The 24,166-nt window shown below is 39.3% G+C and overlaps 1 protein-coding gene across 5 annotated transcripts; it reads right to left on the bottom strand.

Annotated features, from left to right (window-relative positions):
• Positions 1 to 753: 753 nt before the first annotated feature.
• Positions 754 to 24,096, bottom strand: SEC24A (SEC24 homolog A, COPII coat complex component). Of its 5 annotated transcripts, XM_015642069.2 has the most exons (25): positions 23,142 to 23,366; positions 18,694 to 19,215; positions 17,144 to 17,302; positions 15,423 to 15,500; positions 14,954 to 15,120; positions 14,180 to 14,352; positions 13,290 to 13,392; positions 12,383 to 12,509; positions 11,916 to 12,025; positions 11,410 to 11,522; positions 10,634 to 10,752; positions 9,928 to 9,983; positions 9,402 to 9,608; positions 8,976 to 9,096; positions 8,266 to 8,424; positions 7,595 to 7,768; positions 7,400 to 7,510; positions 6,842 to 7,017; positions 5,706 to 5,843; positions 4,959 to 5,063; positions 4,731 to 4,823; positions 4,263 to 4,366; positions 3,522 to 3,892; positions 3,161 to 3,362; positions 754 to 1,900 (listed from the first exon to the last, which is right to left on the bottom strand). In XM_015642069.2, the coding sequence occupies exons 1-23, from the start codon at positions 23,347 to 23,349 to the stop codon at positions 3,778 to 3,780; spliced, it is 3,438 nt and encodes a 1,145-aa protein (XP_015497555.2). In that variant the 5' UTR covers positions 23,350 to 23,366; the 3' UTR covers positions 754 to 1,900; positions 3,161 to 3,362; positions 3,522 to 3,777. The 5 variants fall into 5 exon arrangements, with proteins under 5 accessions (XP_015497555.2, XP_015497556.1, XP_015497553.2 ...); XM_015642070.3 differs by lacking the exon at positions 23,142 to 23,366 and adding an exon at positions 23,968 to 24,096 and having other exon boundaries at positions 754 to 3,362; XM_015642067.2 differs by having other exon boundaries at positions 754 to 3,327.
• Between the last annotated feature and the right edge of the window lie 70 nt (positions 24,097 to 24,166).

Below are 24,166 nucleotides of genomic sequence, written 5' to 3' on the forward strand. Positions count from 1 at the left end.
CTTACCTGCAAGAGCCCCGTGGCAGTGCCACAGAGGGCTCCACCAGCAGCACTGCCGGCCGGCCCTGGCACCTGGCACCGCTTCGCTCCCGGGGCAGGGACACTTCCACAGCAACAGCAGTGCTGGAGAGCCCGGAATGCCGAGAGCCAGCCGCAGGACACCTGCCCGCTGAGCCCCACGCCGCAACAGGGGCACTGGAGAGCCCGGAATGCCGAGAGCCAGCCGCAGGACACCTGCCCGCTGAGCCCCACGCCGCAACAGGGGCACTGGAGAGCCCGCAGTGCCGAGAGCCAGCCGCAGGACACTGCCCGCTGAGCCCCACGCCACAACAGCAGTGCTGGAGGGCAGCAGCAGCACGACAGTGTTAGGTGTATTGGGAATAATAAAGAGCTGACAAGTCCAATTAATATTTCTAAAATATTGAGAGAATTCTGTATTTAAAACCATGTAAATACAGAAGTCAGACTACCAAGCTCATGCATTAACTTGTCTATGATGGGCCAGAGGCAGCAGTGACAATATCTCAAAAAAAATTGCAAGCATTAAGATGGAATGGCTTTGCTGAAATAATGGGATGTTAAATGAAGATACAGGATTACCTAAAATTAAATTGATCACCATCTTGGAATGCTGCTGAAGGCTAAATTCCAACCATCACTGTCAGCTGGCTGCTGTGACCAATGTGGTATTTATCTCAATTAACTGAATACATTGTTCTACTTTTATTTATAAGAAACAAGTGATGGACTGGCATGAGTTTGTTCAATTAATTTTATTGAGTAGCCAAATCTGATAAATTAGCACAGATAAAATAAGCATTTGCATGTGTTATAAATGACTTTTTACAGGAATAAAACAGTGAAAATTACAAACTGTAAAAAGGAGGACAAGTAAATCCTGTCTCAAATTCAGAAGGGGGAAGATTTATAACTTCATACTGAAGATCAAATCTTTGAGTTCAGAGAACGAAGATTTAATATTACAATATTATACACTACTTTACAAAATTAAATTTACTATAAGGATTACATCCATAATAGTAAACAGAACCTTAAAATCACATTTAATGGTCCCTTAACAGCCATTCTGCATCTTTGATTAAATTCTGTTAAGAAATTAATTCTAAATAAAAGTGAATCATTCTAGTTATTGCAACAGTCTATGAGGACTTAAAAATATTAATTTAAGAACAATAATGAAAGCAAAGTAAAATGGATGGTAGCAATGTTGGCTGAACACTAATGTGTCAAACACAGAAATAGTTTAAAAAAACGTGTTCAACTACAGAGAAACACACCTCTACCACACATTTACAGTGGTAGAGTTGTCGTGTTGAGATAGAAGTACCAGAGCCACTCTTGCCTACTTTTGCAATCCATTTTCAGTGGCCTAATTTTTCAGCTGTATGTAAAAAATCAATCACAGGTAGTGTGTGTGTGTTCACGTTCCCTGCACTGCCATTACAGCAGTACAAGTGAACCAGCAGGCCTTCCCCACTGCGAGGGAATGAACTAACAAAGTTCAATACAGAATTTCTTCCAAAGTGAAGAGAACTCCGAGGGTTCATCTGACTCATCATGTTTTGCTCTGTAAATCATAGGGACTCAAATTCAAACTTGTTAACTGCCATGAAGGCTGACATCTTCAGCCATTAGTCTGGTGTACATAAAACAATGAGGCCATCTCCAGTATTTATGTTTCTTAAAAAAAAAAAGGATATAGTAGCAAAAATACAGTTATAGTAAGAAACAGACTTTGGGGTGGGCTATTTGATGCAAGGATGGTTTTCAATTCAACATCTGAGTGATAACATACTCAAAACCACAAGGTTTAGGGCAGAACCTATGCAAGTGCAGAGATTCCATTTATGATTTAAATGAAGAGACCCCGTTCCCCCTTCCTGGGAAAAAAAAAATAAAAAATCAGACTGTCAAAACTTAGAAGACAACTCTCCACTATGACTAGAAACTGTGCAATTCTCTGAAAAGCAGTTCAAGTAAATATATTCCTGTTTGCTACAGAGGCAGCAGACAGGGAAGCTTAAATTGATTCTGTAATAATCTTTTCATGCTGTTTTAGCCATTGTTCTAAGAACTTTAGCTTCTTGTGCTCAACAAGAAGAACAATTTCTCCCAGGGAACTCCTCCCCTAAAGTAAGGCAACTCCTGACAATCACCAGCAGCTACAGCCTGAAATGGGAGCAAATATTTACCCAAATGTTGACCCTACTGACATTTATGTCCTAAATGTCTTAAGCACAGTACATTTGACCACTCACAAGTCTTTTACCTCTTCAAGTTACTTGCCCCAGAAGGTAGCTTTTGCAAGACCTTTAAGTTTACCACTATTAAACAAAAAAGCAAACCAAGATTTTTCCATACACAACACTTCCATGGGCATTGGAATACAGTAACTTAAATACTCTTTACATTGGTAGCTATCAATGATACCTTAATCTTGAAAACAGAAGAATTATCAATACATTTCTATAATAAAATTATTTAAATACTTTTTGTATATAAATTTTTACTTCAAGTCCGATGTCAGCTTCGATCTGTATCTCTGGCAGGATCTGAGAGTATATTTAAAGCTTTTATTTGGTGCACACTGGCCTTGGACCTGGGCTCATTACACAGCTGCAGCAAAAAACTTTTTGTTTGGAAAACTTCAGGCACGTCTGCAAACATATACGAATCTTCAAATGCAATATAATAATTTTGTTCTTGGAAAAATAATTTCCAACTTTAATATCAGAATATTCAGTGTTGCAGACCAGCATTTGATCTGAAGTGCTGCCAACAAATTTGCTTCAGAAACACACCAGATCTGAGGGGCCCAATATTTGCCTAATGTAAACAAGAGCCAAAAGTCTACTGAACATAAACCAAACAAAATCTGAGATAACCTTCCTTGCTCTTCTGAGATAACTTTCCTTGCTCTTCCCCTCCCACACCATTATTAAATTGAAATTAAAACTATTACTTCTACTGAAGAAAAGCAAAGCTTACCATCTACCTAAGTCTACTTGTGCTGCCAATTCAGCCAATGACTTTTAAAAATCTGTCTCATGTAGGGCCCACTCTTCCCAGTTTTTAAAATTAGAATAATGACTTATTAAAAGCTTCAACAAATTCAGCCACCTTATCCAGGTTAAGCTTACCTTTAGTCCTATTAGCCATAATCCAATCCAAGCACTGGATTCTATACTTCATAAGCATTTGTTCATTTCACAATGAATGAACACTTCTTTCATCGCTACTTTAAGCATTAAGTTGAACATTGAGATGCTCTGTCTGTAATCACTGGATGCACTTAGAAGAAATTTCCCTGCAAATCATGATCAGTATTATGAGGTTTTATATCTAGCAGCAAAAAAAAAAAAAAAAAAAAAAAAAAAAAAAAAAAAAAAAAAAGTTACAGAAATATACATTTTGAACAACAAAGAACTCTTTATTTTACAAAATGTATTTCACCTTTTCAGTATTGCCTTTGTAAATGTACTTCATGCTGCAACTACTTACAGTAAAAACACGATTTGCAGCAAATTAAAGGTGCTCAACCAGTTCCAACAGTTTGATTCTTTTTTTTAAGGTACAATATTATGTAGTTGCACATTTGATTCTCAGATGTGGTCCTTTATTTGCTTTAGTTCGTTGAAATCACAGTGAGAACTTCTCATCAACTGCCTCAGGCCACAGATTTAATGAAGGTATTACAAGCACAATCATTCTTTACTGCAAAATCTTTCCTTAAAGAAGTAAGCCAAAGGCTAGTGTTTCATTTATTCACTTGCTGCTGTATATGAAGGAGGAATTCATAGTATGATAAGGCTGATTCTGTTCTGTCTTCAATCATATTTTGCAGAAAACTTGATTTCAATGGACTCTCATCCCTTAAAAACAAAAATAAGTGTCTGAGTGGAATGAACATTTGCCATGGGCTACCATGCATTAATAAAGTTACATATCAAGTGGCAAGACATTTCAAGAGCTTAAGGACATATGAAAAGAGGATCTCAAATAGCTCTTAGTAGTGATTAATCCTAGTAAGTGCTCTTACCAGCATTTACTTCATTTATCTGACATTACCTAAAGATTCTTCTGTGACACTTAATCTTTTTTAGTCTTTTGAAATTCTAATTGGAGACAACTCTTACCACACTATTGTTAAGAATTCCATTAAGAAAGTTCAGTATACGATATCCAAGTATGTATTGTTAACAGGTTGCCAAAGAAGCAAAAATACTGTTAAAAACCACTTACTTTATTATATATAGTATAGGAAAGAAAGGTCTCTGTTCTCTCAGCCAAGAAATGAAAGCTCGTGTTCTGATGGATTCTGCTGTTTCAAGTTCTGGGAGATGTGTCTAAAAGCCAAAGGGTTTTATTAATAAAAGCAGGGCATTTTTCAGAAAACAGTGATAGGAACACATAAACTAGCCCAACTCATTAGTATAAAGAAAACCCAGACAGATACATTTTTTGATATATAGTTTCAGTCCTGTCTTCTTTGAAGGGGCTTGAAACAGGTCTGAGAAACTGAATCAGACAGCCTTTTCCTACCATGTCTTCAAGAGAAGAAATTGTAAGAGGTAACAAAAATTATTTCTTTCCTTGGATCTGGATCTATAACACTAGAGGGCTGAAATCTGAGTAGTGTATTTTAAATCTCATGCAGATTATATTCTGGCAGCACTGTATGTACTACTGATGTGCAGAGCAAGCACATACCATATTCTGTGGTATTGAACCATAATTTGGAACTCCAAGGACATGGCTGATAAAGCCCTGGCCACAGTTCTTCCCGATCCACAGAAACATCACCTGAAAGAAACCATCAATAACATTAATTCAACCCAAAACACACCTGAGCAGTCTCGTGCACATTCTGAGTTCTCAGAAAGAACACACCAAGTAAACTGGGGTACTTTTTAAAACCCCCCCCACCACACAACTTACAGAGCCAGCATCCATAAGATAAGCACCATCCCTACTCAGCTTCTCCACTGACAGCTGGAGAAGGGGCGGCTGAGGTATAGTTCTGTCATTTATGTTAAGAGCCCCCTAAAAGAAGGATGAAAAACAGTGGTTCACGTCTTGATGCAAAAAAAACAGAATAGAACTTTAAATAAGAGTAGAATTTATTACACTGAATACTGGAGCTGGACTGTTTTTCTCAGTTTGGCTCAAGTCATACTTAAAGTGATAATTTACTTTATTAGTTAGTAATTTACTAATAAAATGTTTCATTTAGAGAGGGTGAATTTCATCAAATGTATCTTAGTTAATTAGTTCTAGAACAGGAATATCCAATTTGTTATGATGTGATTTCTAAAATTGTTCAGGGGTCCACATAAACATTCCCTGTTCTCAAATATGCTTGCTATTTTAAAATAAAGGGACAAAAAAAGTCCATTATGATGTCTTTATGTGTATGTGATTTATAGCACAAGATAATAACACAAGGCAAAGGTGAAATAAGTTAGGAAAAAACCTTTCCCACCCAAAGCACAGCTTTCTCCAGAACTCATCAATCCAGTTCCAAATAACAAATGCATAAATGCAACAAGTGGGAGAATATAAAACATTACATTTTAGCTGTGTAGCTTTAATATGGAGATGAATATTGGGAGATTTTTAACACATTTACTTTCACATCACACAAATCTTTGGGATCAAACAAATTATGTAGCAAGGCAGACTCACCTCATCTGTGAGATTATCGACTCTGTACAGACTGGGATGTGTCATGAGCATGAGGTAAACAAGGGGCTGGTTTTTCACCTGACACATGGTAAAGATGCGTTCATCCAGACGTGTGTTTGTCCCAGTTTGAAATGCTTTCTGCAATCAATCAGGCATTTAGTTTAACCATTAAAGCAAAGTAAGAGAAACTGAATTTCACACACTGCCTAGTGCTTATTTCTAATTTAATTAAGTATTAGAGATGTACTCTAAATGTTTTCTCATTGTATTTTACTTCTCTGTAGTTCTCTTCAGTGCTTTACATATAAATCACACAAGTCTCATTCCCATTTCTGGATTTTAGAATTAACCTTGACCTGGCACCATCAATCCTTTAGTGAGCACTACAGCTGAGATGAAAGCCCCCTGAAATACTCTCTAACATACACCTCAAGAATGCTACTTGATGAAACTGAAAAGAATAAATATTGGAGCAGTTTACAATTGGCTTCAATGTACAGAATCTTAGGTCTGTATTTACAAGGAAGAGATAGTCCTGGCTTGTTGAGACAAAAAAAAGCTGTAAATCAAAGTAGGGCTCACTCCTCCTACCTGACTGGATCAAATGTTTACCAAGCCTTTCAAATGAAAAAGCTCAATATGAATATGCTGGTTAATTCCTAATCAAGATGTATGAATCCAAAACCTCTTTCTGAACCAAGAAACCAGTTTGTCCAACACTTAAATGACTTCTAGTATCTGTTCAGGGAAATTCAATTAAAAAATATTTACACTCAGCAAGTACTGTGAAATGCTTTAAACTTGTTGCAAGAACAGCCAGCCAACTCCCCCCCTCTGCCACACACCCAGCTCGCTTCTAATCCACACTGAACTGCTGCGTGGATCTACATTTCCAGAAAGGCACAAAATCGAGTTTCCTGAGAAAACACTACCAGTACCCTGACTGATCTCTTCAGTAGTCAGTGTCTTTATTGTTTTGCCCTTTCATTGCTTAAAACATGTATACTTTCGGTTTTATGCATGTTTCTAAATTCCTGCTTTTGAACTAAATCATTCTCCATCAAAGAACCATTCTTTTACTTCAGGCTGACCTGCCACACAATCATCCTCTTGCCTGGCCTCACTTCCCCTCTTACCTGTTTTAAGAGTGCCAGTATATAAAGCGGGAAGAGCCGCAGTGAGAAGGGAGCTGTGAGCCCAGGCTGTTGGATGCTCAGCACAGATGAGCGATAAGCAGCTAAAGAATCTATCACTGCATTGACCAAGGCATCCCGAGCATCGCTCAGTGTCGCGGAAACGGAGCGGTCCACAGCTGAAAACAGAGTACAAGGTTCAAATGACAGGGGTTTCCTCCCCCAGCAGGAATACAGTCACATACATTAAATTCTCTCACTTTATCACATATGTTGATGCAGCTTAAGCTTTTATTACATTCTAGGGGAAGTCAAGTGCTTCAGAAAAAAGCTGAGGCCCACCATGATGCACCAGACTAAGCCTAAGCCCAGGTGATTACACACAGCTCTACTGATCCTTCACCCAGGCCAAGCATTAAAACCAAAACTCTTAGGCTTGCAATTTTGAAAGCACTCTATGAGGGAGAATCTTTTCTTCTAATGCCATCTCCCAGAGGGTCATTGCTCAGACCTTTAAGGATACAATCCACACATATTCAAACAAGCTCTTAGCACACTCACCCATATTGGCTAAGAGCCCTGTGATGGCCTGCACATCTGCCCCTAGGTACACATCACTCAGTGTTGTGACTACAGGTAAGCACATCGTGTGGACACGAATTCGTCTTTCACCTGCAAGGAAAGAAAACTGTAACCTCCATACTGGTTGTATGAAGCAACACTACAAATGCCACTGTTGGTTCAATCTAACCTTACCTTTGCTGGAGGTGTACAGGAGAGCTGACTGAAAAGAAACAACTTGCATATCAGTAAGACTTTCTTCCACTGACATTTGCACAGCATATCCTGCATCTGGGTTTACATTGGGTAATGACAACAAGTCTGTAGATCGTACAAAGAAGTTCCCATGGAAAGTATGAATGGAAAGACCTACAAGATAATAATGAATCAGTTTGTGTTTTATAGCTGTGAAGTACAGGCACCATATACAGATCTGCTATCAATGTATATGACTGTACCAGAATGTTCCCTCTCAATGAAATACATTCTCTTCAAAAAGCGTAAATACTGCAAACTGACAACTAATCCAAAGAATCCACAAAGCCTACCAGAAAGTGGGAATTAGCAAGGCAAATCAATGCAGAGTAGCAGAAAGTATCTAGAGTATAAAACCAATCCCTGGTTGAAATAGCAGTCCAGGAAAATTTCCAGTTTTGACCATTATAAACTGGAACTTGGATGCCAGAAAACACACTGCAAATACAGTCTTTAAAAAACTGTCTTATCCCTGATATTGAATTTTACTTTTCTAAGCTCTGTCTTTCAGTTACAAAACAGCTAGAATACAATGAAAACATTCCCAAAGAACAGCAAACACCCACTTCCCTTTTCTCAACCCCCAAAACTCCAAGAAGGTGAATTCAGACCTTTGGTGCATCTTATCCTCATGACAGCCTCAAACCCAATTTTTCTAGTTAAATAGCGCTTCAGTTCCTTTTGCAATTTTTCCACCTGGACAGGGTTGTGTTTATGATGGTAAGACTGGTAGTAGTAGACACTACCTGCAGAATACCTTGATATACAACCTGAAATAAAACCAGTATACATTGGAGAGTTGTTGCAGACAGTTGCTGCTGCAGCCTTTAAACTATTAAATTGTTCACACCTACAAATCACTCAGACACAGTTACAGACACGCTTATAGAGATGTAGTACAACTGTATATTCTAGTATGTGATAAATTTTAGGTAAGAAATAATTTTCCATTGACCTGAAATTGCTTGAAACTTTAAAGTTTGGTTAAACAGAAAAGAAGGTAATTAAATGCCAATAAACCTTGCTCTAAAGGCAGTGACACTGATGGTTAAAAGGCATAAAAAGGAAGAAAGTATTTCTGCTACTTGTATCAGTTGAACAAGAATCCTGAATCACTAAGGGAGGACATAAATATAAGTAGGTTAAATCAGGACTGATAGACTACATTCTATTCTGTGTCACTGCTCAGCAAGGACAAGTTTGTATCTTCACACACTAGATTAATTCAAATCAGGTTCATCTACTAAATATTAACGCAGATTCTATGTATTTGCTCAAAATACAAGAGTTATATGCCCCAAAACAGCTTTATATGTCTTACCTAGAGAAGCCAAGTCAGAATATTGCCCACTAAGAAGAAACAAATCCACTGCAACCTGTTGCCCTGAGCAATCCAAGGCCAACTTCTTGTAGAAATCAGTCGATGGTGTCAGATGTATATCCTGTCAACACAGTGGAGTATTATAAGATACAAAGAAAATCTAAATTGATTCATATATTTATTGTCTGTTTTCAGGGACACTTACAATCAATTCTCCATCATTGATTAAAAATCTTTTATAAAAAAATATTTTTTTATTACTCAGTAATTAATTAGTGTTTATATTCTTTGGGTTTTTATTGTTTTTTCTGCTACTTTAACAAAGAAGCAAGATAAGCACAAAATTAACCCAGAAGAGGAAATCCCAGAACCATCTACAAGCACAGAACTGGTTGCTAGTACTCTCAACCTTTTTGCTTTCCTAACCTTTGCTGTTGCTCTTTGGTTTGGCTCTTCTCGTGACTTTAGTGCTCCCATTCCCACAGATGGAAGCTGTGTCTGGAAGACAGTGATTCTACCTCCAGTAGGGGACATCAGTTTAAAGGCAGCCTGTAATGCAGGCCCCAGAGCACTCTGAGTTTCCAGGGACTTGGTGAACATCTGTGGCAATGTCTTCAACAGATCCTGAATTAGCTACAAGAGAGAAAACATTATTAGGCCTATGACTCTTCATGATTTTCTACTTTACATACAGCTGATCATTTAACATAACCAAGTATTAAAACTTCTAATATTAAAGTAGTAAAGAGAAAGTCCTAGAAAATTTGAAGTACTGTCTTGTTCCAGGTTGGCAAGAATTTACAGTGACATAGATAAAAGACCTTTTTTTTTTCACTCAAACCTGGCATGTGAACAGCAGGTGTTAATGAGCATTAATTAATCCAAAAATTACCACACATATCCCCAGTTACGTAAATGTTACTAGTTATGTAAGAAAGTCCTTGCTTCTTACCTCTTTATTTTCATTTAAATTTACTAATAAGTTTTCTGGCATTGGTATAAATACATCTGAAAGGCAAAAAAAAATATTTGAGTTATCTTCTAAAAACACATAAATCTTTCCCCTGGCTTTATTTGCCAACCATCAGACTTATTGGAAAAAAAACCAAAACACAGTATCAGAGTATTAACCCATATAAACATAATTATGTGGGGTTTTTTTTTCCCCCATAAGCTTTCCTGTGGCTAGAATCCCATGTTAGAATAGCAGTCAACAGGGCTGAAGGATAATCAAGACTATTAAATGAAATCACATAGCAAATATTTCCAGTGTTCACTCTACCCTGTGCAGTAACATTCAGTGAAAGGTGATTGGAAACAAAAGGCAGGACACCACCAAGCACCAGCTACAAGAAAAATCTATAGAAAGGTATCCAGCATCCATATTTGGGATTTCTAGAGGGATCTAGAGAATTGTACAAATTAAACTAGAAGTTAGGAAGGCTGTCTTCACACTTGAAGTCATGAGCAGCCACAGCATTGCTGAAACATCAGGGAGATGTCTTCATAAACAAACTCACACATGTTGTATTTCTAAAGTCATTACTAGGGAGACTATTGATGTGATGTAGAAACTCCCACCAGACACATATTTTTAAAGGCTGTCATAACCAGAAGTCATTAATAGGTATTAATCAAAAAAAATTATTTTTGCATACCTTCAATATCTGAAACTATAAGCATCTGAGGCTGAGAGAGACCTTCCTGAAGACTGTAGAAATGGATTGTGCTGTCAAACGTTATGAAGCCTATTTTTGTTCTAGTGTTCCCAGGAAGCCTGAAAATGAGACATATGGTGTTCAGTGAGATGAAATTTCATTTCTGCAGGCTTTTTTGCTTTTTTTTTTTGTCATCCACTGCATCTCTCCATGGTTGTTATCAAGCAGTTAGTTTAAGAGCTAGACTGCAAGAGCTTCACTAAGTCATTTTGAAAAGAACAAAAACCACAACAAAAAAGGAGTTCATGGTAGAATCACCTAGCAGGCAGGTGAAAACCTTTTAAGAGGGTAATCAGAAGTGGAAAAAAGAGAAGAAATAAACTACAAAATACCGAGTAGTGCTTATGTAAGTTCAAACAGTATACATTTTATGAGAAGTTTATTAGATGTACGACTCTTTTCACCAAATACGTATCTAAATTTCATATTTTAAAAAATACCATTCAAAAGATATCATAAACATGATTATATTCTTTTGGGGATTGATGAAAAAGTTAGACTGAAAAATCAAATATTTTCAATCAACACCTTTAATACTGGTGTAGCTGTGATGGGAAAAAGACCACAGCTTTATGGTACATTTTAACACAACACTGACCACTGTTTGCCCATACTAGGAAACCTGTCTTCCAGACAGAAATGACTGGCATATTGGTGTCTATCACAAGTTTCTTAAGAGGAATGAAAATTGGTGATTTTAAGAAAAAAGTACTTACGAGTCAAGATTGTCTAACAAGGTCTGGCAGACTGTATTCAAGTATCCTGTCTCTACTGCATTGTGAGAGACATCAAACACAAAGAGGTACACAGGTGGCTGAGGTGGACGCAGCTGAGCAAAGAAAAGATTACCTTTAATTTTCAAACAGCATTTGTTAGATTGGGTTTATTCATTCCTTTGCAAGTTTAAACTGTTAAAACAGCACATGAATCATAGCTAAAATTTCTGAATGCATTTGCCTCTCATTTAGTAATACCAGAAGTCTAGTTTTCTGAAGTCTAGTTTTCTTCTGAAGATACCTACATATTCTAAATACAGAATAACTTTGACATCATAAATGTTTAGAAGTGAACTCTCTGAAGTTCTCCCCCTGAGTTCTCAGATACACTGCTTAAGGAAATAGCTGTCCTACTGAACTGGAAAGCATCCTCTGAAACAAAGCTTTCTCTGACTTCCCTCTGAAAATAATATAGAGAGAATAAGTAAAAGTAAATAAAGCCTTACCATGTATTCAGATGGAGCCATAAACTCAATAGTAGCATTCTGGACTTCAGGTCTTTTATGAGGTTCTCCATAAACTCTTGTCACAGGATTATATAGAAATTCTTCAGGAACTATGCAGGTAAGTTTATATATTAGTATTTCATACTAGTATTGGCTGTGCTGCATTTTAAAACAAACATACCAGTTCTTTTGAGGCTGTTGGGCAATTTTTTCTTTTTTCCATTTTTTCTACATTGAAAACTACACCAGGCAGTGGAGTTCCCTTACACTTGTGCAATGGTACCCTGAGGGACGACTTGGGCTTATTGTGTTTCTTTAGGGACACCACTGTCACTGGGAAACATTTCTCATGACTCCCAGCCTGACTGACAACAATCCTCCTACTGATGTGCCCAGCAACATTCCAGTCTCAAAGGCCAAGGTGGAAAAGGTTAATTGCAACACTTTAAAGCACATTTAAAACTTACCATCATTGACTCTATAGCACAAATTGCATTTCCATCTCCTTTGATCTAGGAAGCTGACAAAAGGGTTGATGTACGTCCGGCAGGAACGGCATCTCACAATAATACTGGAAGTGACCACTGGCAATTGCTGGAATGGAAAAGCTTCCTGTTTTAAAGCATCCTCACCCTGCAGCTGTTTATCTGTGGTAACACCACCACCTACACTGTGCTGGCTACTGAGACAAAGCACCCTTGGTGAAAGGAGGAGTACTTCTGCATCCTCACAGCATCCCTGCAATTCCTTAATACAACAGGTAGGAACTGAGCTCTAACATATTTGACTGTGTAGATTCCTTTTCCAAGTCTCTAAATTCTTGAATTTTACACTGATGGTTTAAGATCAAGTCCTGCACCCAACACAGATCAAAAAGGGGGAAAAAAAGCCCACATCTTTGAAAAATCACTTAAACAGAGAAAAAAATCCAGTGTTTAAGAGAGACACTACTAAATTCATAGTCTTCTGGCTATGTCATGACATCCAAATCCCTTCAACTTTGTCAAGTCTTAAGTTTAGAATTAGTACTAGGTTTGAAATTAATAACTACAATTGATACGCGACAACCTAGAATTTAGGTGTTGCCTTCTATCACAGTCCAAATTCTGTGCTGCCTTTAGGCTTTTGTTTTTTTGAGATTGGGGAAGCTTTCTTCTTTATTAAAAAGTGAGATCTGAAGGTTTTCAAATGGTAGGGAGTATAAATTGAGAAAAATTACAGTGATATGTATGGAACAATGAAATGTCAGTTACTGTGGGAGTTGTTCTGGGCCAAGATACCTGCCCTTGTTTTATAATTTATTGTCCATTGTCTGGACTCTAGTAAAGGCATAACTGGTATTTCAGCATGTAAAGTTTTGAATATTTCTCATACCGATAAGTCTTTGAAAGGATGAAGCAGGAGCCCCAAAGGAAGTTTGGCTTTATTCAATAAGGCCTGAGTTTGAGGAATGTTAGTCAGGGTACAGCGGAACAACCTACATGGAGGACAAAGGGTTATTTTCAGAGGCTTTCAAATAAATTATGATTTCAGTAATACAGTATATTTTTCTAGAGCTGTTAGTGGTGAATTTCTATTTCCAGATAAAATATCTAATCCATCTCTGTCAAATAATTTTGTTTCTGAGCTTGACCCACAGTACAAACAATCCCACAATCATTTTCTGTGTCTTGAGCACTCAGTAGCTTCCACAAAGTGCAGATGTATGTGGCAGTTTTGCAAATCCTGTCCAGCTTGTTTGCATGAACAATGTCACAAAGGCGCTGTTATTTCCTTTATCTACCATAAAAATATTAGCAAAGCAGAAGTCCCTGGCTATACACTGATTGGTCTCCTCAGAGAGAATAACTGATTAATCAACTGCCAAGTTTTTGTTTGAAATGTCATTTACTCCATTTTTTAAATGTTTACTTTTAAATAGAGAGGTCACTCATGTCTCTTCATGCACAATCTTTTTGTTATACCTCACCTGACTGAATTAATTCCTATTTTATATCTTCTCATCCATACTCAGTGCCAAGCATAAAATTTTTGTTCCATACCTATCTATAGCTGCCCTGTTAACAAATTTTTCCTCATACTTCCTACAAAGATGATTTTCCTCTCTTTAAAGTTAAACCCACTTACTGCCTTTATCATACTACAGTGAAGCCCATTTTCAATACTTTCTACTCATAAAATTAAGAAAATATTTTGTGATGTCTATAAGTAGGAATTTATACTTCTATCTATTTTGATGCATTATAGCAAATGCATAATCTTACTCGGGATTGCAGTTGAGCTTCTGGATGTCCTCATGCAAGTTGGGGACAGGAGCCTTCAAAATGGTGGTAGGAAGAATATTTCTTTCTTGAAGAAGATTCACAGGTCTTAACCCTTCTTGCTGTATACTCAGACCACCCATTGATGCAGTTAAGTGATTAGTGCCCAGGGCAGGCTAGAGTCCAATAAAATTTCACAAATTAGCACCAATTACTTGGATGAAACCCACAGTCCATTAAAAAGCACATATATGTCCCTTTTGTTTTGCTCATGTATTAACTGCTATTTTATCAACATATTTAGAAATATTGGTTGTCATGTGAACTTGACCTATTCATGTAACATAACAGAGGAAAAAAGTAGCATCATTTCCTTATAAACCTCTTGAAATTGAACAAAGGCTTAGCTGGTGAAAGTGTTGGTCAATTCACTTTGAAAGTTCAGGGAAAGAAAAACCAAATACTTCAGCTAACAATAACAATGCCACGGAAGAGAAACATGCCAAAAGCAGTTGAAAGTTCCAAAAGAAACATCCTGCACAGATTTGAGGGTGGAACACTTCACAAAGAGCTGGTACAAAGCTTTGCCAAACTGATACCAGGGCACAGGCAAAAGCACTAATTGTCAGCTATGTCTGTCCTCTTGAACAAACAGTGCCCAAACAGGGAAGAAAAGAAGCAGCATCCTAGAGTTGCACAACACCTACCAACCATCTTTTCTTTACCCACACGCCCCCAACAGAGGTAATATTGAGGTAGAAACCAGAAAATCTTTACCTGGTGGAAATGTTTTGATCCATCTGGATATTGCAAAGCAGATGCATTCATTCCTGGTGCTCCAGGTGGAGAAGTATGTTGGTAGCCTGGAGGCAAGGCAGGGTAAGAATACCCAACACTTCTATTCATCTTAAGATTTGGGGCTGCAGGAGAATGATGTGGAGTTGCTGGAAGCAGAGTAGACAGACAATTGCTGAAGAACTGTACCTTACTTGAGGCATCTGTACAAGAGGAGAGCTGCCTGTTTAGTTTCTAAGTGTAAAAAATACAGCTGCTGTCAACTTTGCAAAGGGCTCTCACCTACTTTACATATCACAAGCAAAACATGCTAATTGTCAATGCACCAAGTTTTGCATTTAGCTTCAAGACAGGCATCGAACCAAGTACATATGTCTGTACACAAATGCTTAGACCCATACTCTTAAAAGTTCCATAATAATAACAACCATTTTTACTCCCAAAGCCTTACCCATAAGGCCACCACCTTCGATTGTGTCGTAGCTGTTTTGCACTACAGACCCATCACTGGCAGTAGATCTGGCATCACCTTTAAAGGAAAACAACCACAGGAAAAAATTGCATAAGTTACAAAGAAGTTTTAATGAGGTAACTGCAAAAAATATCCTACTTGCTGTGTGAATATTAAGACAAGCATAGCTCGAATCTACTTTGCTTTTGACCCAAGATGAAACTGAATTAAATACACACTCTGTCCTCTTTCTCACACGTCCCCGGCAGATGTGACCTCAACAAAGGACATTCATAAAACATTCTTTTTCTTTTTCTTTTTTTAGAGGAAAACAAAAGTCCCAGCACTTCTGGTTGAATAATCTTTTACAACTCCTTCAGATTAGGGATTTGCCAGTTTCCAAGCCAACATGCAGTAAAGGGTCAGGGGACGTTCCCTCCTCAGCAGAGGAGGTCTCTTTAGGCTAGCTGCAGTTTTACAAGTAACCTGTAGCTTAGATCCCACTGAAGAATTTTTTCCATTGATAATTCACAGAAACACCAAATTCCCTCCACTTGCACATTTAGCCCACCACTGCTCATCAAATGGCAACAGCTCTGACACAGTCACATACAGGTCAAGACAGAAATTCAATCTAAGACAGGAAAAACTTTGAAATGCAGAGTGCTCCCAAAGGACGGTTTTTGGTAAACCAACCACGTCTAAATATACTAACACAACTATATATTGCTAAGGACAAGTAGGTACTCTATTTTATTACCATTTTTTATTAAATCCTCAAAGATAAAAGGAACCAATAGAAGGCACTTACATTACATTATACACTGAATCTTGCTAGCAGCAACCTGCTTCATAGACTAAACATTTTTATCTCTCCAGGACTCTGAAAATGTTTCTCTTCATGATGAAGAAAATACTTTCTAAAAAAAGCTGTTTCCAATGTATTTAATACACTCCAAACTAAGCCAAATCTGAATATACTCACAGAACTACCACACATGAGAAACTGTCAATCTGACCATGCAAGGAACCAACAGCTTTGACAGAACTACATATGTAAAAATAAAGCTGCCGACTCGCACATGGCCCCATCTAGCATGGGCACTAAATGCCAAACAACTGGAGTCTGATCCAGAGCCCTGAGGAGTTCTTAACAATGGCATATTTGTGTAGGGCCCACAGCAGACACAAAATCAGGTACCTGTCTTCAACAGCTGACACTTTACAGTCTCTAGCAACTTCCTTCACAAAACCAACAAGTGCAAGATGTGTTTCAGTGATTTTACACAGAATAATAAGGTACAGATACGTAAACAGCAAGGAATTGCAAGGTTCACATTTTATCTCTCCCTGTAGAATGAACAATACAGGGAGTCATACATGGATTTCTGTCCTCCATGCAGAGAAAAAAGAATTTTCCTATCACTTTATAACACAAAAATGAAAAAAACAATGCCAACTACAGGAGACACGGCCATGTAAAACAGCACTTGGAAATCTATTTTCAACTGTTAATTACTTAGATTTTATTAATACCTGTTTACAAGAATTTTTCTTCTTTCCAGGTCCTTACCTGCTCTTTTCAGATTAAATTATTAGCTGTATTAATAATAATTTTACAATTTGAATCTCTAATAGAACAATGTGCTTGACTTTAAAGGTTGCACACTGCAGCAAGTTGCAATGTTTGAATTCAACATAAGGAGCAAACTGTTTCTTACCTTCTTGGTTTGCAGCTGAGTTTAGCAGAGACTGTGCAGTAGGTGGTCCTGCTACTGCTGTTGATGGCCTAGGTGGACCACTGACTGGTGGAGGTCCTAAAGGTGGCCTTGGAGGGTGGAGTGGAGTTAAAGGCTGAGTAACTGGCGGTGGTGCGGATCCTATAAAGAGATTAACTTTTAGGAAGAGTTTAACCTAGCTGAAAGAAGTCACAGAAGTTTTATTACAAAAACACACAGATTGAATTCTAAATAGTCCTGTTATTGAGAGGATGAACAGCATGAGATACATAAATCCTAACATGTGGGTAGAGGGTCTCAACTTCAGGTTGTTTCTGTCATGCTTTTCTCATTCTGGGTTCCTGTAGCTACTGATCTCTTTCAGCTTTTTGCTACTACTGTTGGCAAGAATTTCAAGATATACAGAAAATAGCCAACTCTATAATCAAGTTTGGAGTGATCACCAAACAAGCTTAATTAATTTTAAAAGTGATCATTGTTATACAAAAAAATACCAGGGAAATGGCTCAGGAGGATTGAATGGATATAAAAATTACTTATTCCAAACACTTGCTCTCATATCATACTCCACTTTCCAAAATTTCTCTGCATCTTCCTCATTAATTCCAAAATTCTAGCTGTTTATTCCAATTAAATACCAGAAATAGTTTCATAAATTCTGCAAGCTTAAGACATTTTGAACAGCTAAGAAAATTAAGCAGGCATATAACAAAAAACTAGCATCAATAAAAATCTCTAATGAGGCTAAAAGCACTTAGTAGAAAAATTATTTGCTTTTACATGGAAAATATTTCTGTACCTAAGTCCTGTTTGCATGCTTAGTCAGAAAAAAACTAACATAGAGCAGTTTGGCAATGAGAAACTGGAGTATTAACTGTTTCCATAATAATCACAAGTTCACAATAGAGCTATTTTGTGCTAGAAAAGCTTTTATCACTGCATATACCAGCAGAAAACCAGCAGGAGCACAGTCTCCTACTTTTAGAGTACTTTCTGAAGACTGACAATTATTTAATGTGAAGATTACAAATCTGGGGGATGGAAGCTTTCCATTGAACTGACCTCTATTTCAACAGCACAGAATGCTTTTCAGTTTTCTTTCCAGGTTGTGCTCCAGTTATTTGCATCAACCTGACAGGCTATTCAGAAAATTACCTGAATCAAGTGGTTACTGACCATGCTCACTAAATAGAACGTTTTCAATGGTGAAGTCCTGGACTGAATCATGCTAATGCTTCAACAGTTACCCCAGGAAATGGTAAAGGTCACAGAAACAGCATTACCCACACACAGCATCCCAAAACAATGGGACACCATTCAGGAGTTACCCGCTCCAACCAGCTGAAACACCAAACCTGGGTACAGAACTTTCATTTCTAACCCAAAGAAAGCAGCTGTGTATTTCTGATGGGTGTATCTGCTTTAACAATCTTTCACAAGCAAAATGTCACTGCAGAGTCAGTTCTATACTTATTATTTTAAAAGGTCGCTGAAAAATGGACATTAGTAAAATATCAAAAAGTTCTTGTTACCTGGCTTCATGTAGCTGTTCTGCAGTGGAGGAGCCCCTGGAGAAGCAGCATATTGGTAACTCCCTGCAGGATTTGTACTTCCTGATAATGACAACGGTGGCTGAGTTGACCCTGTCCCAGGCACATGAGCCAAATGGCTTGTTTGAGCCCCAAGTGGCTGACTCACAGAAGTCTGGCTGTACTGCCAGTTTGAAAGCACCGGTGGGCTGGCTCCAGGAGGAAAGCTCCCAGCAGATGATACAGCAGCTGAGTTCTGTAATGCAGGTGGCAGCACTTGTGGAACAGGACCTAGCTGTTGTACTGGTGACCCAGAGAAAGCTGCCACTGGTGGTCTATTGAGAGTCTGGCCAGGTCCTTGGTAGTTGTTTGATTGAGAAACATTCTGAGAGCCACTATAACTATACTGTCCAGAAGACTGGTGTGGAGGAACCTTTGCCAGCATCTGATGAGAGTACGATCCTGGAACTGCAGGGCCGTATCCCTGGCCATCTGAGGAATGCATCTGCTGATTTTGAACAGGACCTGGAATGAAAAAAAAAAAAACTACGCTGTTTAGAAAGTCAGTGTTGTGTATCACTGCTGAAAATAAAAGATGTTCCTGTGAATGTCTTTTCTTAGGATTTTATTAGTCTCCAAGCCATTTTTAATTTAAACCATTAAGTGTGACAGAAGTACTACTGCAAGAGACATGAGTTCAGCAGTATTTTGCTATTGACACTTACATATTTGTTTCGTTTTATAGTAACCTTGAAACCACTAAGCATTCCAGTACCAACAATGCTCCTGAATTGAAACCCACACAGGATCCCATCCAGTCTTGAGGAACCCCCAAAAGCAAGCTGCCCACAGAGGAGCACTGTCCCACACCACTAGCAGTAGCACACACAGCAGACCAAAAGCAGAAGATCCATTGCGTAAGAGCTCCATTTCACATGATGGCTGACACCAACAAACACATCAGCTTACCACAACAACACCGCCAGCCAAGTACCAGTATAGGTCACCATGCTACTTCTCAAGTGACTGAGTTCATCTATGAAAGCTTCTGCAGTTAATTTTAGTAAGAGAACTGTTCACACACATACTGCTCATGTGAGTGGCCAACTGGTCACCAACAGAGAATGAAGGGTAAGTTTATCATAAAATAATTCACCAGTCTGGAATTGATGGTTTGATGACAGGTTGATGATGCTCTTTACACATTCGTTGGTTGGTACACATGAACCAAGTTTTACTCATTTGAAGAAAAAAACTGAAAAAAAGGTTAATAACTCTCCAAAGAGTAAACAACATAAGCAATAACATCATCAGATTCCTGCTTTACAGACGTAGAGCTTGACAGAATCCCATGGGATTTCCAGTGCAATAAGAGCTCCATCAAGAAATGGATTGATCATATAACTGCCACAAAATGGACATGCTGAAGAGAGATTATAAATTTTCGAGTGAATTTCTTCTGAGCAGAGCACACTAGATACTGCAGGCCACAGCCAGCTATGACTCTCTCAACTACCAAAATACTTTCCAATGCTATATCACTCAGTTCAGCGAGTCACACTGTGGCTCTCCTCATCCCCTAAAAACACAGCTTAGATACATTCCACACAAACAGTTACACATTAAAAAAATAAAAAGATGGTTGGTTTCCGAATGAAATGCAGTGGCTAAATTCTAAAATGTGAGCAAGTTCAGATTTCCAAGTTAAAGTAACTCACACATTTCTGACATAAATGCAGAATACACTGAAATTCTTAGTTAGGACAAACACTGCACTGATCATTCAGCTCCTCATTCCCTAGAAAACCTTGGCCTCTGGGTCACACACAGCTGTTAATTTGCTGAATATTGCACAGGTCCATATAACTACTACAGTGTCAGTGATCTCATCCTCACTGCCTCTTACTTGTGCATAAAAGGTACACACCATATTATTTTCCAACCATTAATTTCAACATGCAATTTATCATTCAGTTAGAAAATCCAGTTATACCCTACTGTCCTGACAATGCTGCTCACAGATATTTGCAATTAATAATTATCTGAAATCAAGGGTGTTTAAAGAGAAAGCTCCAAAGATGAAAATGCTTACAGTTATGAGTAACCTTCAAAAACTACCCTGCAGTCTATCAGACGGGTTTCCAACAATCAATATACAAACCCCACTGGCAATTAAATTTGCTAGCTTTAAAAATTATGAATTCTTATCAAACCTTCTGACTGCATCTGCACAAACACTGATACAACATCATCACTATATACTGTAGGAAAAGTACAGAACAAATACAAATTGATTTAGTAACTTGATTTTTCACCTTAAGGCATGACTCTCTATCCAGAAATCAGAATATCTGGATTGCTCTCTTATGCATTGTTTTCCCTGCTTGAGGATAAAACAGTGGAAGTGGGGTAATACCAAAAACTGACCTACTTGGTATTTTCTATGACACTTTATGCAAAAATATAAATAAAATTCACCACAGAACAATGTTCCAGTTTCAATTTTTATTTTTAAAGTCAGAAGCACAATGAAAAGTCTTGTCACCTTCATGTAATAGTTCATGTTTCCAAGAAAAGTCTGCAGAAAGCTGCCAAAAAAAGCTATAGAAATAGCACTAAGGGACGAAACCCCTTTACAAAGAGTTTCACAGTGCACAAAAACTTTTCAGGACTTGCTGTTTGGTTGCTGCCAGATACCCATCTTGACCTGACCTCTTTACTGAGACCCATCAAAGAGTATTTAGCCTGTTCAGCTTCCCCCAAATACTTCCGGTTTTCTGTGAAGCCAGAAACAAACAAGGAATTCTGTGTGGATTGAAGAACCACTTCACCTGCACAGCAGCAAAACAGCCAACACTCGGAGATCAAGAAATGAATTAGCAATAAAAGAAAGGCCACCTATTTAACAGCAAAAGTCTCCTCAACAACAACAACACAAGGCCATTTAACATTTCTAAGAGATCAGGAATAGCACCAGAATATATGAAGTTCAACTGATGGTTTTAGTAAATGGTCAAAGTACTAATGTGGACAGCCAGGATCCAAGTAATATTTTCCGCCACACAGAATTTCACCATCCCCTACTCTAAGCTAGTTACTCAGCACATCATTTTTGCCAGCCACAAGCTCTCCAAGTTCCAGGGAGTGCAAAGACAAACAAAAGTTATATCCCAAAAGATGCTGTTGAATCAGTCACCATCAGTGTCCACTTCATCTGACTCTGACCCAGTGGATTCCAAATCCAGTAGCTCCTAAAGTGCCTCATGTCATCAAAGTACCATGCTAAGGTATCACATGAGAGGAGCAAAAACATTTCTAAAAGAATTTTTTCTACTTCTTGTTTGCACTTCAGATCTATCAACTGGAAAGCAAATCAAGACACCTGCAATAAAATGAATACAGAATACTGGTCCTATTAAAAGACAAACAAATGAAGGAGAGGAAGGTTGTTACTAAGCAACCCAAAGCTCTGTGCTAAACAATTTCCCAGGCAGCACACGGTGCTGCTGACAATTTACTGCCTTAGTGGACATGCAAACTCAGAGCTAACACTTCAGCAAGCAACAAGTTGTGAGGAAGGGGTGACAGCTATACACCAATTTATCATCCTGCTGACAGTTTTCTTTTCTCACAGACCACTGTAAGCACACTACAGCACTCAGTACCCCCAAAACTGTTTTATAAAGCTTTGGTGTTAGTATAACGGTCAAGGATCACAGCACCATCTCAACGTGTATTTTAAACAATGCTATGAACAGTCCATGCTTGAACAATTTGGTTTATTTCAAAAGCCAGCAATCCAAATCTTATCTCTAACATACCGTAACAACTGTTTAATTTTTTTACCTAGCATTTGCATAACTCTACATTTCAGTTCTTTATTCTTCATACACCTGACAGCTGAGTAGCTGAGTAGTATTCCTCTTTCTCAATTGCCTCTCCATAACATCCATTATGTGCTTAATATGACACTAGGGAAATGAGCAAACATAAAGCAACGCCAGTCTGTAAATCATCCCACTCAGTTACTCCATCACCTAATACTCTCTTTGTACAGCCTCTGCTCAGACCATAAGCTCTCCAGGACAGAGCCTCTCTATATTCATACTCTTCCCACTCTCTTGACCCTAGAAGCAGCTACACAGTTAATTGCATATTGTCATTTTGCTGATGACTTTGGAAAAAAAAAGCAATAAACACACTGTGCAGGAGGAGGGGGAAGAAAAATCAAAAGATCTCATTATAACTGAACTGCTTATGATGCAGCACAGCTACTGAAACACACAAGTGTATAATTAAGGAAGCAAGTGCAGAGGATGTGTATGTGAAATCAGGAGACACTTCCATCAGCACAGATTTGCACACATGCAATGAAAACAGACACAGAGACAAGGCTGGCCTTGAATTTCTTATTCATATATTAAAACACTGGCTACTAAGTTCAGTCTCACCTTCAATACCTCGTTCTGCAGAAACACATTTTGAGGGGAAGACAGTAATTAAGACTTTCCCAGCTTGCAGCACACAGAACCAGATAATGTCGGCTTTACGAGAATGACAAGATAAGAAAACCCCGCAGCGCCGCAGGCTGAGCTCAGCGATAACCAGAGTGCCACATGTACAGCACCGTTCCAAAGGGTCAAACCTCAGCTGTGCCATCCGTGTCACCGACAGGGACCCACCCGGGCTAAGGGACACTCCGGAGCAGCTCGAGCTGTGCATGTTACCCTGGCAGCACAGACACAGGCTCTCTCTCTGAAAGACGCTGTCGTTCACGCTGACAGACAAACGCACTCTGGGATACTTCTACCATGAAAGTAAATCAGAATGAAGGTTTATTCTACCTAATGAACGGCTCTGTGTTTTCCTCAGTGACACTTAGGGCAGGGCCCGGCCCGACAGTACCTCACCCCCGCTCCCACCGCCCCACGCCGCCCCCAGGGTCCCACCAGGAGCCCAGCTCCGCTGCCGCTCCTTTCCTGCTTTCCTCCCTAATTCAGCTGCGTTTCGCCCTGGGCCGCGGGTGTCCGGGCTGCAGGGAGGGCACCGCCGAGCTCAGCCGGGTGTAGCCGAGCAACTTGGGCAGCGAACGGGCCGTCCCCGGAACCCCCTCCCTGCGCTCTACCCGCGGGCACCGGGCCCTGCACCCGCTGCCTCAGGGCGAAGGGCGGCCTGGGTCCGGGGAAAGCGCCGCGGTGAGGGAGCCGTCCCCGCCAGGCCATATCCCGCGCTAGGCCATATCCCGCGCCAGGCCCCGCGGGCCTGCCCCGCACTCACCGTTGCTGTAGGGGTGCTGGCCGGCGGGGGCCCCGGCGGGTTGGGCCATAGCTCGGCCGGGTGCGCTCGGAGCCGCCCGTGTGGCGGCGCCGGCCCGGGCGGGGGGGACGGACCCACCGGAACTGCCGGGCGGCGCGCGCAGCCGCACTGCGGACACGTGGCACTTCCGGGAGCGGCCCTGCGGCTTAAGGGGCGGAGC

This window comes from Parus major, chromosome 13 (genome assembly GCF_001522545.3).
Source record: "Parus major isolate Abel chromosome 13, Parus_major1.1, whole genome shotgun sequence".
Taxonomy (NCBI): domain Eukaryota; kingdom Metazoa; phylum Chordata; class Aves; order Passeriformes; family Paridae; genus Parus; species Parus major.